Source organism: Apus apus, chromosome 2, assembly GCF_020740795.1.
Source record: "Apus apus isolate bApuApu2 chromosome 2, bApuApu2.pri.cur, whole genome shotgun sequence".
Taxonomy (NCBI): domain Eukaryota; kingdom Metazoa; phylum Chordata; class Aves; order Apodiformes; family Apodidae; genus Apus; species Apus apus.
In genome coordinates this window covers 93,128,230-93,141,360 of record NC_067283.1, presented here as the reverse complement: position 1 = coordinate 93,141,360, position 13,131 = coordinate 93,128,230, and the positions used below count along the sequence as shown (strand labels likewise).

The 13,131-nt window shown below is 45.9% G+C and overlaps 1 protein-coding gene across 1 annotated transcript in view; it reads right to left on the bottom strand.

Annotated features, from left to right (window-relative positions):
- CTNNAL1 (catenin alpha like 1) overlaps window positions 1–7,596 on the bottom strand; it is a 62,865-nt gene extending 55,269 nt beyond the window's left edge. The window contains exon 1 of the mRNA XM_051609242.1: window positions 7,449–7,596. Coding sequence (XP_051465202.1) covers window positions 7,449–7,574 — 126 coding nt within the window. The 5' untranslated portion in view covers window positions 7,575–7,596. The remainder of the gene's footprint in view (window positions 1–7,448) is intronic.
- Between the last annotated feature and the right edge of the window lie 5,535 nt (window positions 7,597–13,131).

The window sequence follows — 13,131 nt, the reverse complement described above, 5'->3', positions numbered from 1 at the left end:
GATGGACCCCATCAGGTCCCACTGACTTCTGCACCTTCAGGTTCAATACATGGTCACGAGCCTGTTCTTCTCCTACAGTGGGGTGTGTATCATTCTCCCAGTCCCTGCTTTCACCTGCTGTGGCCTTTGTGATGAGCCTGGAGCCCTTGCCAGAGAAGACTGATGTAACTTCAACCCATTGCTTCTTGTCCTATCACCATATACATATAGGATCAGTCTGTCTGTCTTCTCCATAACTTCCCACTAGATTGTAGCTGTAGACTGCAGTAAACTCTCCCATTGACAAGACGAAAAATCACTGCAGATTTAATCAATAGAGATGGGAAGTACCATTCTAGCTTCCTGTATGAAAGCTAGGTCCTAGCTGACCACAAGGCATGTTCTTGAGATGGAACAAACCTGCTTCCTTGAACCTCTCCCCTTACGTCACATGCTCCTCTATGTCAACATCTTCCCTTGCACTGGGGAGCCTAGAACTGGACATAATACTCCAGATGCTGTCTCACTAGTGCCAACCAGAAGAGAAGAATCATTCCTGCAGCCTGTCAGTTAAGTTTCTGCTAGCAACCCAGCATGCAGCTGGCCATCATTGCCAACTCCTTTTCAACTCTTTGGCCACTGAGACCCCTATATCTTTCCCCACAGAGGTTCTCTGTAGACAACTGACCCCAGTCTGTACTGCTGTGTGGTGTAATCGTGGCCCGGAAGCAGGACTTTAGATGTTACTGCTTTTGCTGGACTTCACAAAGTTCTTGCCAGATCATCTTTCCAGCCTGTCCCTCTGTCTATCAGCCGAGTCCTCCAGTGGATCAGACACTCTACAGCTTGCTGTAGGGGAGTGAACATGACTGTTGAACATACAGGCCCACCATCCCAACACTGTGATAAGAATGATGTCACACATTACTGACCACTTTATCACTCCCTAAGGGATATCACCGGTAATTGACCAAAAAAACACCCAGAAACGGTCCCTGATTATACACAGACCACTAGCTTGATCCAGTGTGGCTATTCTAAAGTCATACCTGCAGTCTGAAAAATGTATTTGTGAGCTTTTCACATAAACAGAAAAATAAGAGTTGTCGGATCTTCTTTGGGCTCCAGTACATAACTCCAGAAACTTCTGAAAAAACAGAATACCGGCAAAACATTATCTAATGTTATATAGTTATATAACATTTACTGACATGGGAATTATTTTAGCTAGTTTCAGAGAAAACAAGGAAACAGCATCACAGGAAAGAACAGGGGTTTTTTATCCACTTCAAGGCACGTACTTACTGCTAGGTTGTTCACAACATAAGGCTAACAATGACAAAATTCAGAAACATTGGTATCATGGACTTTTTGTAGCTATTTAAGCTTTTATTTTGACTATATAGATCAATCCAATTCCAAAACCTCTGACAAGATCTCCAGTAACTAGAAAGCTGGAACATGTTCAGTAACACATGGGCACACAATCATTCTCCAAAGTACCTATGACAAAATGGGCTTTCTGTAGGATGAGCAGTGAGCACAGGTCTCTGCTCAGGATGCTGGAGGGTAGGTCACCTTCAGCTATGAAAACTGACTTTGTTCTTTCAGGAACATAGACAGAGAGAGCTCAAAATTCCCTCTCAGTGAACTTTCCCAAGAGCCTGAATATGAAGGCTGACAAAAACCCAGTTTGCAGTTTCTCAGAGTGCTTCCTTAGAACAGATTCAGACAACCAGGCTCCTACAGCTGTGAAGATACCCAACTGCTGCTAGACTAGCAAACAGGTACATACATAATGGCAGCTGAGGAAGTAGCTGGTGGAGTCACATCCTGGAAAGTGCTTTTTCCCTGTCTTTGCCATTCTTCAACTGTTTAAATTACTTGTTATTAAATGAGTCAGCACTGACCACTTTAAACACCCTTCCTGACTTGTGTTGCCAAAAAACTTTCCATAAAAAAATAAAACCCAGCATAATTAGACTGGAAATGGGCAGCAGCAGTGAAGGAGATGTCTGGATTTTAAAGACTGCTGTATTATTTTCAAGTGAAACACAGAACTAAAGACATATATAAAGTAAGAGAATGTTATTTGTTCTAAAGAAAATGGTGGGGTTTGACCCCACAATTGCAGCACATGCTTTACACAATACTGTAGCATGATTCTCTTCACAGTATATACACACAGTTAGTAAAAAGAAGTGTTAGCAAATATGCTTCATACTGTGGCTTAAATCTGCCACCTTCTTCGGTCATTTGTGGCACTATAAGAAAAGGGCCACATCAGGTTCTGAAGAGATCTAGAGAAAATGAAGACGTAGTTCAACTCTCTGTAAATAATAAGTTTTAAAAACAAATTTATTAATAAACATGCCCAGTAATTAATCTAAGGGTAATTTCTCCTGTCAGGAAAACAGGAATCTTACGCCACTGCTGGCAGCAATTATACTCTCAATATGATATGATCTATAAGAAAAATCAAGCTGCAAAATGCAATTGAAAAAAAAAAAAACAACCCTCGTGTTTGCTAAGTAAGAGCAAGTGGTCAAACACACATTCACAGTATTATACATCAATTTGGACAATGTACTGTACAGTCATGAATTTAAGAAAAAAAAAAGGCTGAATCAATTATTATTTAAAAGAGATAGGTGAGGGAGAAGAGGTGGTGGGGTGGCCCTCTACATTAGAGGTATATATGAATGCCTAAAAATTTAATTGATTTTAGGGTTGAGTTGCTATGGATATGAATCAAGGGAAAGGCCAACAAGGGTAATATAGTGGTTGGAGTCTGTTATAGACCACTCAAGTAGGATGAGGAGGTGAATGAAATATTCTATAAGCAGTTGGGAGAGGTTTCACAATCGTTAAACCTTGTTCTAATGGGGGACTTCAACTTCCCAGATGTCTGCTGGAAATACAGTTTGGCAGTGAGAGAACAGTCCCACAGGTTCCTGGAGAGCATGAAAGACAACTTCCTAATGCAGTTGGCGAGGGAGCCAAGCAAGGAGGATGCCCTTCTGGAGTTGCTGCTCATGAGCAGAGAAGGACTTATGGGGGAAGTAACAGTCGGAAGAAGTCTAAGGCACAGTGACCATGAACTTAAAAGTTTTCAATTCTTGGAGAAGTAAGGCGCAAGGTCAGTAAAACTGCCACCTTGGACTTTCAGAGGGCAGACTATGGTCTGTTCAGGAGACTGACCAACAAAGTCCCTTGGGAGACTATCATGAAGGCTAAAGGATCCCAGGAAGGCTGGATATACTTCAAGAAGGAAGTCTTAAAGGCCCAGAAGCAGGCTGTCCCCATGTGCCAAAAGACGAGCCATCGGGGAAGAAGACCAGCCTGGCTGAATAGAAAGATTTGTCTGGAGCTCAGGAAGAAAAGGAGAGTTTACGGCCCCTGGAAGAGAGGGCAGGCCTCTCATGAGGAATACAAAGATGTAGTAAGGCAATCCAGGGAGAAAATAAGGAGGGCCAAAGTCCAACTAGAACTCAACTTGGCTACTGCCAAAGACAATAAAAAAATCTTTCTATAATACATTAGTAACAAAAGGAGGACTAGGGAGAATCCTTTATTGGATGCAGGGGGAAACACAGTGACAAGGGATGAGGAAAAGGCTGATGTACCAAATGCCTTCTGTCTCAGTCTTTAGCAGTAGAACTGGTTGTTCTCTAAACACACAGTCTCCTGAGCTGGAAAACAGGGAGGTGGGGCAGAATGACACCTTCATAGTCCAGGAGGAAATGGTCAATGACCTGCTACACCACCTGAACATCCATAAGCCTATGGGGCTGGATGGGTTGCATCCAAGAGTACTGAAGGAGCTGACAAATGCCCTTGTCAAGCCTCTTTCCATCATTTACCAGCAGTCCTGGCTAACTGAGGAGGTTCCAGCAGACTAGAGGGTAGCAAATGTGGTACCCATCCATAAGACAGGCCAAAAGGAGGATCCGGGGAACTATGGACCTGTCAGTCTGACCTCGGTGCCAAGGAAGATCATGGAGCAGACCATCTTAAGTGCCATTACACACCATATACAGAAAAAATAGGTGATCAGGCCCAGTCAGCAAGGATTTATGAAAGGAAGGTCCTGCTTGATGAACCTGATCTCTTTCTATGACAAGATGACCCACTTGGTCGATGAAGGAAAGGCTGTGGATGTTGTCTACCTGGACTTCCATAAGGCCTTTGACACCGTTTCCCACAGCATTCTGATAAAAACTGGCTGCTCATGGCTTGGACGGGCATACACTCTGCTGGGCAGAACACTGGCTGGATGGCCAGGCCCAGAGAGTGGTGATGAGTGGAGTTAAATCCAGCTGGCAGCCGATCATAAGTGGTGTTCCTTAGGGCTCAGTGTTGGGACCACTTCCTTTTAACATCTTTATCAACAATCTTGATGAGAAGATAGAATGCACCCTCAGTTAGTTTGCAGATAACACCAAGTTATCTGCTGGGAGGGAGTGTTGATCTACCTGAGGGTGGGGAGGCTCTACAGAGAGACTCGGACAGACTGGATCAACGGGCTGAGGTCAGTTGCATGAAGTTCAACAAGGCCAAGTGTCAGGTCCTGCACTTGGGCCACAACAACCCCATGCAATGCTACAGGCTTGAGAAAGAGTGACTGGAAAGTTGACCAGCAGAAAGGGACCTGGGGGTTCTGATTGATAGACAGCTGAATATGAGCCAGCAGTGTGCCAAGAAGGCCCAGGGCATCCTGGCCTGTATTAGAAATAGTGTGCCCAGCAGGACCAGGGAGGCGATCGTCCCTCTGTACTCGACATTGGTGAGGGAAAATCTCTAACAGGTGTCCAGTTTTGGACATCTCAATACAAGAAAGACATCGAGGTGCTGGAGCGTGTCAAAAAAAGGGCAACAAAGCTGGTGAAGGGCCTCAAGAACAAGTCTTATGAGGAGTGCCTGAGGGAACTGGGGCTGTTTAGTCTGAAGAAAAGGAGGCTGAAGGGAGACCTCATCGCCCTCTGCAACTACCTGAAAGGACATTATAAAGACGTAGGCACTGATCTCTTCTCACAAATAACTGCTGGTAGAACAGGAGGAAATGGCCTCAACCTGCATCAGGGGAGGTTTAGACTAGACATTGGGAAGAACTTTTTCACTGAAAGGGTTGTCAGATATTGGAACAGGCTGCCCAGTGTGGTGGTTGAGTCACCATCCCTGGATGTGTTTAAAAGTTGTCTAGATGTGGGGCTTGGGGATATGGCTTAGAGCTGGACTTGGTGGAGTAGGGTTAATGGTTGGACTCGATCTTAAAGGTCTTTTCCAACCTAAGTGATTCTAGGATTCTAAGGCAGATAGCAAGAGAATTGGTCAGACAGGTCATGCTTTGTTTCCTCTTTGCTTCAAATAAGTAGTGAACAGCAGCAGCAACATTCTATTTTTTTCAATAGTATACAAGTATCACATAGCACCCTTTGAGCTTTTAACAAAAGGGTAAACTGTGAAGTTAACTTCACAACAAATCCCTTTGCAAGGGTATTTCATACAGAAAAACAAAGTCTTGAGCATTACTGCTGATACATAGCTTATGCAGAATATAAAAACCAAATTCCGATTAAGTACTCTCTAAACAGCCTTTCTGCATAATTACCCAAACAAAGCCAGCCAGTGAGACCTCTACTGAACAACCTAGATGAAACAGTACAGCCAGAACTGAGAGATGAGTACAGCAAGTGGGGCATTTTATCAAGCAAGTGTAAGGAACTACAGCTGATACCATCAGCAACTTCAGCCTGAATCTGAAGAGAGCTCAGCGCTCGCACTTCCAAGGGAACAAGCTCATCTGGAGTGATTTACCAGGAAGCCAGCAAGCTCTGAGTGTTCATAAATGCTCAGACCTTACGCTGTGTACAGGCAAAATGAAAGATGCTTAGCACTTGTGGAAGATGCAGTCATAGTTTTTGTGGTCAAAGAAAAATCATATGTGACATTATATGTGCAATGAATCCACAGAGAAATAAAGCCATGGTTCTTAAAGAGTATTCCAGAAGAATAAGAACATGCATACCTTCACAGATAGCAGTTAAAAGAAATAATTTAAAAGAAATAATTTAACATATGCAATAAAGTCCAGCCTTTGCAATTGGAGGAGTTTCTGTTTGTTCTCAAGCTTCTTAAAAGTGGGTTCCACATTTTACCTCTCTCAATTGTTTAATGAGTAGAAAATTAATTTAACTTTTAATTTTACTTTGCCTGGAAACAAGCGGTTTAATCCCTGCGACAGGCTTCCTTGAACTGATCGGGGTTTCTTCAAATAGAGAAAAACAAATTCTCATGATAAATACAGAAACACAATTACCCATCACAAACCTTTCCTGCAGCCCAGCTGTACAAATGCAAAACAAGGCTGAGACAACAGTTTGTTTCCAGATGGGCTATGACGATACAAACATAACCTGATCTCACCAGAACTAGCTATTTTTGTATAGCTGCTACACACTGTTTAAAGGCTTCGTAAAGATAGGTTTTGACTTGCTAACTTTAATAATCACTGCTCAAAGCACAAAAAACGCTACAAAGCAAACACTGCCGTTTTCATACTTAATTTTCAAAAAAAAGGAAAAAATGTATCGGGTATAACAAATCCAGTTTTGTATCTAAAAATCTAAAAAAAAAAAAAAAACAAAACACCAAAAAACCACAGAAACTAACTTAAAAACATGTTTCTTTTTTCGTGTATTTTTTTTTTTTTTAACTCAATTAGCCCTGTGCAGGACACATGATGAGGTCACTAAAGCACAGTCTGTCTGTTATTCAGCTTCACAAAACTCGGGTGCTATCCGCGGGAGCGGCTAAGAGCTCCAATCAATGCAACGCTCAGGCCAGACCGCGAAAAGACAAAAGCTTCACCAAATCCCCCTGGAAGCCGACCGCTTCACCCCGTGCCGAACCGTGAGAAAAGCAGAACGCTCCCATGCGGAAAACCGCCCGGGAAAACTTCCCTCTGGATGCCCCCTGGGGCGCGGAGGGGCGGCGGGAGCGGCTCCCTCGGCCCCTCGCTCCCGCCCGCGGCATCCCGGGGTCTCAACGCCGCCGGCGGCACCGCAGCGCCTTCGGGCTAACGTTACGCAACGGCACGGCGACCTTGCGGGGAACTCCGGAGACCTTCTCGGGGAGGGAGGCGCGAACAGCATCCCCGCACCGCCCCCGCTCCGATGGCGGGACCCCCCGCGCCCGGGACGCGAGGGCGAGAAGGGGGCGCGGCGGGAGAGAAACCGCCCCCGCCCGGACGGCCGGGGAGAGGAGGGCTGCGGAGCGGCGCCGCCCGCCCGGACGCGCTAACTTCGGCGGCGGCCAAGCCCCGTCCCGGGCGGGAAGGGGGAAGCGGCCCCCGGGAGGGGAGCCGGCCGCCGCTGCCGCAGCCCCGGAGCTCCGTGCGGGGGGCGAGAAGGGGGGTGAGGATGGGGGGGGTGGGGGGGGAGGCCGGGCTCGCGCGGCGGCATTTCTACCTGCGACACCAACGGCACCAGCGTCTGCTCCACGGAGCGCGTGCGGATCTCCAGCCCCGCGTCCGCCCCCAGCCCCGACGAGGACGAGGAGGAGACGCCGCTGCTGCTGCACGGGGACGTGGCCATGGCGAGGAACCGGCAGCAACACCCGCCGCCCCTACCCCTGCCACCCGCGCCACCCGCTCCCGGCCAACTCCGCTCCGCGCCGCTCCGCACGGCGGCCCCCGCCGCTCCGCGCCCCGCCCCCCGCCCCGCCCCCGCCCCCGCCCCCGCCCGCCGGGCAGCGCTGCCTTCCCGGGGCGCCGGGCGATGCCGCGCGCGCGCGCGCTCGGCACCCCCCCCACCCCGCCTCGCTTCGCGCGGCCCCTTCCCCGCCCCTGGGGACGGGATTTAAAGGGGCCGTGCCCGTGTTCCCCCTGGGCTCCCTGCGGGAGTGCCCGGCCTCGGGGGGGCTGTGCCGCCTCTTTGTCCCCGTCCCGGCTCCCGCGCAGCCTAACTTCGGCTTCCCCTCAGCGCTCCGGGCCTGGAGGATGAAGAAAGCGGGACAGCGGTCCCCGCAGCCACCCGGAGTTTCTCCTTCGTTCTCGTCCCGAGGCAGGCGGCAGCAGCCGCACGGTACCCGCCTGGGGGGGGAACCGGACGAGGCTGCGGCTGAGGGCGGCCCTCGGGGAAACGGGAGTCCCCGCCGGGCTTCCCCGTCAGCGGCTGGAGCCGACCTCGGGACGGGCCGGGGGGTCAGGCGCGGCGGTGGAGGGAAAAGGGGGAGTCAGCCAGGGAATCGCTCCTTCCTTCCGAGCGTGGAAGTCACGGTTCGTGCACTTATCAGCGCCTGCGAGGAACAAGGAATTGTCTTAAACTCGTTTAACTCCATCGGCTTTTCTCTTAGCAGCCTCCCAATGAGGGGGAGGAAGGGAAACCAGCTCCCGCCTTTCAGCGGGTTGTGTGTTAAACGTTCTTTTTCAGAGAACAGCTCTCGTGTGTGCCCGGTTTGCCCAGCTTTGGAGCTAAAGCAAGCCGTCTGTGGTGGATCTAGCAAGAAGGCGGCAAAAGTAATTTAAAAGGAATGAAAGGATGTTTCTGTGTTGTTTTTTGGAATGGGCTAAACTTGCTTTCCCACTTTAGTCTCTTAACCTGTATTCAGTATCGCCACATGAATGTTTGCTTAGACTAAGTTGGCTGTTTGTATTTGATACGGCTGATTCTTCTACAAGCTTGTCCACACAAAATTGTGGAAACCGAAGGGAGTTCTTCTGGCTGTGATCCAAACCACCAAGGAAGGTGTGCACCAAGCAGCCCTCGTCCAGAACTGGGGCAACTCAGTGCAGCACTGTGCGTGAACTAGCCAGCCCTACCTGGGGTCTGGGCTAGTAAACTGCCCTGACATCACTGCTCAGCGTCCGGGCCAGAACTGATGATTTGTGTTGGACTGCTCAGCTCTTAGACAACACAACTTTTTGAATGTCTTTGGCTTTTTTATGTTGCTAGATCAAGGACCTGCCATTTTCTGTCTTTGGAAAGATTTCTTGCCTCTTTTGCACAAATTTGAAACTTAGATACAAGATAACATCATCTGCTGTCCTTTGGAGTTCTATGGATTTATCCATATTTATTAAAAAAGAAAAATTGCTAGAACTGCAAGTACAGCCCTAGATAAAACAATATGACCCTGTTTGTATCTCTTTAGGAAATTGGTTTCCAACATGGTCTCATATTTTCTAAAATGACAACTTATATAACAAACATCAAGTGTTACAGGAGAAAACTGAAGGCTTAAATCTGCCACAGTATAAAAACATCTAAAGGACGGTGTAGACTTGAAATAAACGTTAGTGATACTTGATCAAAGTGGTTTAGAGTACACTTGAGATTTCTTGGGTTTTTTCTCCTAAAATTTTTCATTTTCTTATAATGTCTGGCATTCATTTTTCAGTTAATTTGTTTTCCTTTTACTTCTCAATACCCAGGTTCTAAGCCTTTGAAAATAATTGTCTTCTGTTACGTTTTGGTAGAGTACCTAGGTCAGGTGTGGTTGCAGCCTCCCCAGGGCTGTATGCTGATAAAGCAGACTTCTGGATCATACAAACTGAAGCATTCACTGGACAGTGTCAGTAATACCAGAGAGAGAGGAATGCCTTCCTTTGCTCTCTCCTTCCTGCCCTCTTCTACTTGAAGTTGTTTCCTCCTTCAGAATTGTTAATTCCCACTCATTGACTATTTTATTAACATTGTCATAAATTATCTACACCATGAACATCTACAGATACGAGTCTATGATTCACATCAGAAAATAACTAAAAGCACATACACACTTGGGTGCACATGGCTTATAATTTGGTATGGTCAGCCAAGTCTGTGTCACTTAATTTCAAAGATGGCTGGCTGTCATTTTCAGTGGAATAATGTATCAGGCTTCCCAGAGATAACATTGTCTGATTCAAAGCAGAGTTAGTAGCAGAGGGTAGTGGTTAATTTGAAAGATTTTATCTTCACATTGAAAAAAAACAAGATTGGTGTAGCAATGGTACCAAAAAAAGAAGTTTAAAAATAATTTTCTACAGAGATTATGGGAAATTTGCAATGCGTTTCTGCAGGCAGAAATCCTATTCCAAATCTACCACTCTCTTTTCCTTCTTTCATTTTGTTTTCAGTAGAGAAGCAGCATTAGTGGGTGGTGCTAGTGACAACAATGTCTAGTTCTGCCACTTCTCCTCTTCAGGTGCTTCCAGTTTAAACATGGAAACCACATGCTCTGCTTCTGGGTCCTGTGCTGGGAAAAGAGAACATGTGTTGTGAGGGTTTCAGTTTGACACAATTGAAAAGCTCTAGCATGCTGGAGACTAACACCTTTGAACACACCTTGAGGAGATCTTCAAACATATAGCCTGGAGCTTAATTGTGCTTTTTAATTATGTGAAGACAATTTGAATGAGCCAGTGTGATAGATTGCAACCACACCTTTGGCACACCAACACGTACTTCTGAGGGAGCACTTTAAATGGGCAATGCACAGCACTAGAATATTTTGCATACTGTCATTTTCAGCCGATGTGGTGCATTCAAGAAAGCAATACCCCACCAGCCCCAAAAGAAGGTCCCTTATGCCTGTAGGACACAAGGACCACTGGCTGTGGCAGTCTCTAGACAGCTACTACTGTTTGGCTCTATGTTGTATCTGAAAAGCATTTGAAGTATAGGGATAGAGGAAAAGAGTAATGCCTAATGGACTATTTTTCTAACTTCATAATTTTGTCAGTGGTCAAGGGGAAGGAAGTGATTCATATCCTCACAGCACTATGGACATGTCAATCTCTTCCTCCTCATATTGTTTCCAGACTTCACTCAAGGATGTGACACCTTCTGATCCTCTGTCCATGATCTCCCTCAAGCTTGGGTTCTGTAACTGGTGACAGTTTTCCACAGAAAAGGTAAACCAGTTTTCCCTCATCTAGCTCTTCCTTTGTCTTACCTACCTGTAGCACCTTTCAGAGAAAACATTACTATTCAACACAGTGCTGCACCAAGACTCTCAGTCTTTAAGCTCATGTCCCCCACACCCTGACAGTGACAATGCTTCTGAGAAGGATGGCTAGTTTGAGCCTTTATACATAGGTAGGCCTCTGACCATGGATCCTCGCCTCTTAGCTTTGATGAGAATGATATGAAATGTACTAATGAGTAAGAACATCTTATTCTATCTGCACCACGGCTTGTCTGAAGAGGCTGTCAGTCAGCCTCAGTTTGATGAACTAGCTAGCTCCTGCTCTTACCTTCCTGTTTACACATAAGCAAAAAGAGATGGGGAACACTTAACAGTTTTTTGCTAATCTGGTCATTTTGACTAGCGTAAAGACAGTGATGAGGACAGAAACCTTTTCCACTGGAAGAAACCTTGTGTCCACCCCTTTGGAAACAGGTTGTTACGGTTGTATACATGCTGTGGAGGCACATACCTCTACAAAAGCATCTACGAAGTAGATGCCATTTAACCAGTTGGGACAGGTTTGAGCTTTTTTGATGTGAAGAGGAGCCTCAGAGTTTCTGGCCACAAAGAGCGGTTGGTCTAGGAAACACAAACTGCAGGGAGAACAAGGAAATACTGGTAAAGGGCAGCTAGTGGGATCAGAAGGCTTTTCAGTAAGTTTTGATAATGAGCATTTTTCCATGCATGCTTATAATGAATCAGATAAGACACAGGAATTATCTAAACTAATAACACTTTGTGGATGAATTCCAAGAGCAGATAATTGCTCTTTATCCTCCCATAGAGAGCATCCCAAATATCCAGGGGAAGCAGTGCCTCAGTTGCTTCCTTATCTCCCAGCTGCAGTCTGGAAAGCAGAGCTGAGTGGGCTAAGTGTCAGATTGCTCCCTTTCTCTTTCCTCCAGGTGAGAATAAAGTTAGAGCAGTGTGGGAGGGGAAAGCACATCAATCAGCTTTCCAGATGAAATTTAGAAATTCACTCCAGTTAGATTAAACTTTTCCCTTTATTACCTCTGGTTTCCCCTATAACTTGACAAAGTCATATTTCTTTTTGTTTCATTGGGGATGTTTTGCAGGCAACTTGTGAAATCAATAATATTAAAGATGACTAAAAATGTGATGCTTTTGAGAAATGTCAAAAGATGGGAGGCAATCATTGCTTGAAATGCCTAATCCTGATTATTTGTGGTTATTAACTCCAAAGTACACTACACGTCTTAGTAAAACCAAACAGTCCTTTATGTTTACCTCATATGTCGTAGTAAAACACTTCACAAAAATAACATTAATTTTTTTTTTACATAGAGAGCATTTTATGTGACTATACAGTGACAGTATTTTTGTCATTTTGTGAATTCCTAGTTTCACAAAGGGATTTTAGGAGTTATTACAGGTTCTATGAAGAAGAAGGGGATGTAAAAATAATGTATAGACATAACCAAAGGACTACAGCTAGTGTCTGTTTTTATCCTGGATGTTTATCCAGAATGCCTCTGTGACTATGCAGCCAGATGGTGATTTCAAGCAGTGGTTCTCTTCGAGTTTACAAAGTGGTAACTGGCAAAATCTTCAGCAAGTAGCAGCTGTTCAGCCATGCTAACAAATGTGGTACCCCTCCAAAACACTTCTGCTCCTTATGACAAGGTTCCAAGGAACCTTGTTTGGATGGTCAGTTATTGATAACCCATCATGGCTTGACTGCCTCTTTTATGGAGCACATGAGAATACCGTTACCCATGCTAGTTCTCCAGGAAGTGTAAAGACCCTGTATACTTCATAAATCCCAGCACCATCAAGACACTTCTGCAATGAGTAGCTAATTTTTCTAGAATACATATAGGTATAAATCCGACCTTTCCTGTGACATGCTGAATGCAGAGTGCAGAAGCTTTAATCAACTGTCATGATTTGGCTCTGGGTTGACAGTCGAACCAATAACGGTAATGCTCTCGATCCCCCCCCCTCCCAAGTTGGGGAAAGAGGGAGAGGAAATGAGAGGATTTCTGGGTTGAAAAGGGATATATATAAAACAGGGATGTGCAAAAACCAATCCCCTGCCCCTTCCCCCAGCGACTCTCAAAGCAACTCTTCTTTCTGGTGACTCCTGGCTGAAGGAAGGAGTGTCTGGATGCACGGGTGGGGTCCTCAGATGTCGCCTATGAAGAAAAACGGAGGAAAAATAGAGACAAAGAGAGTGCAATA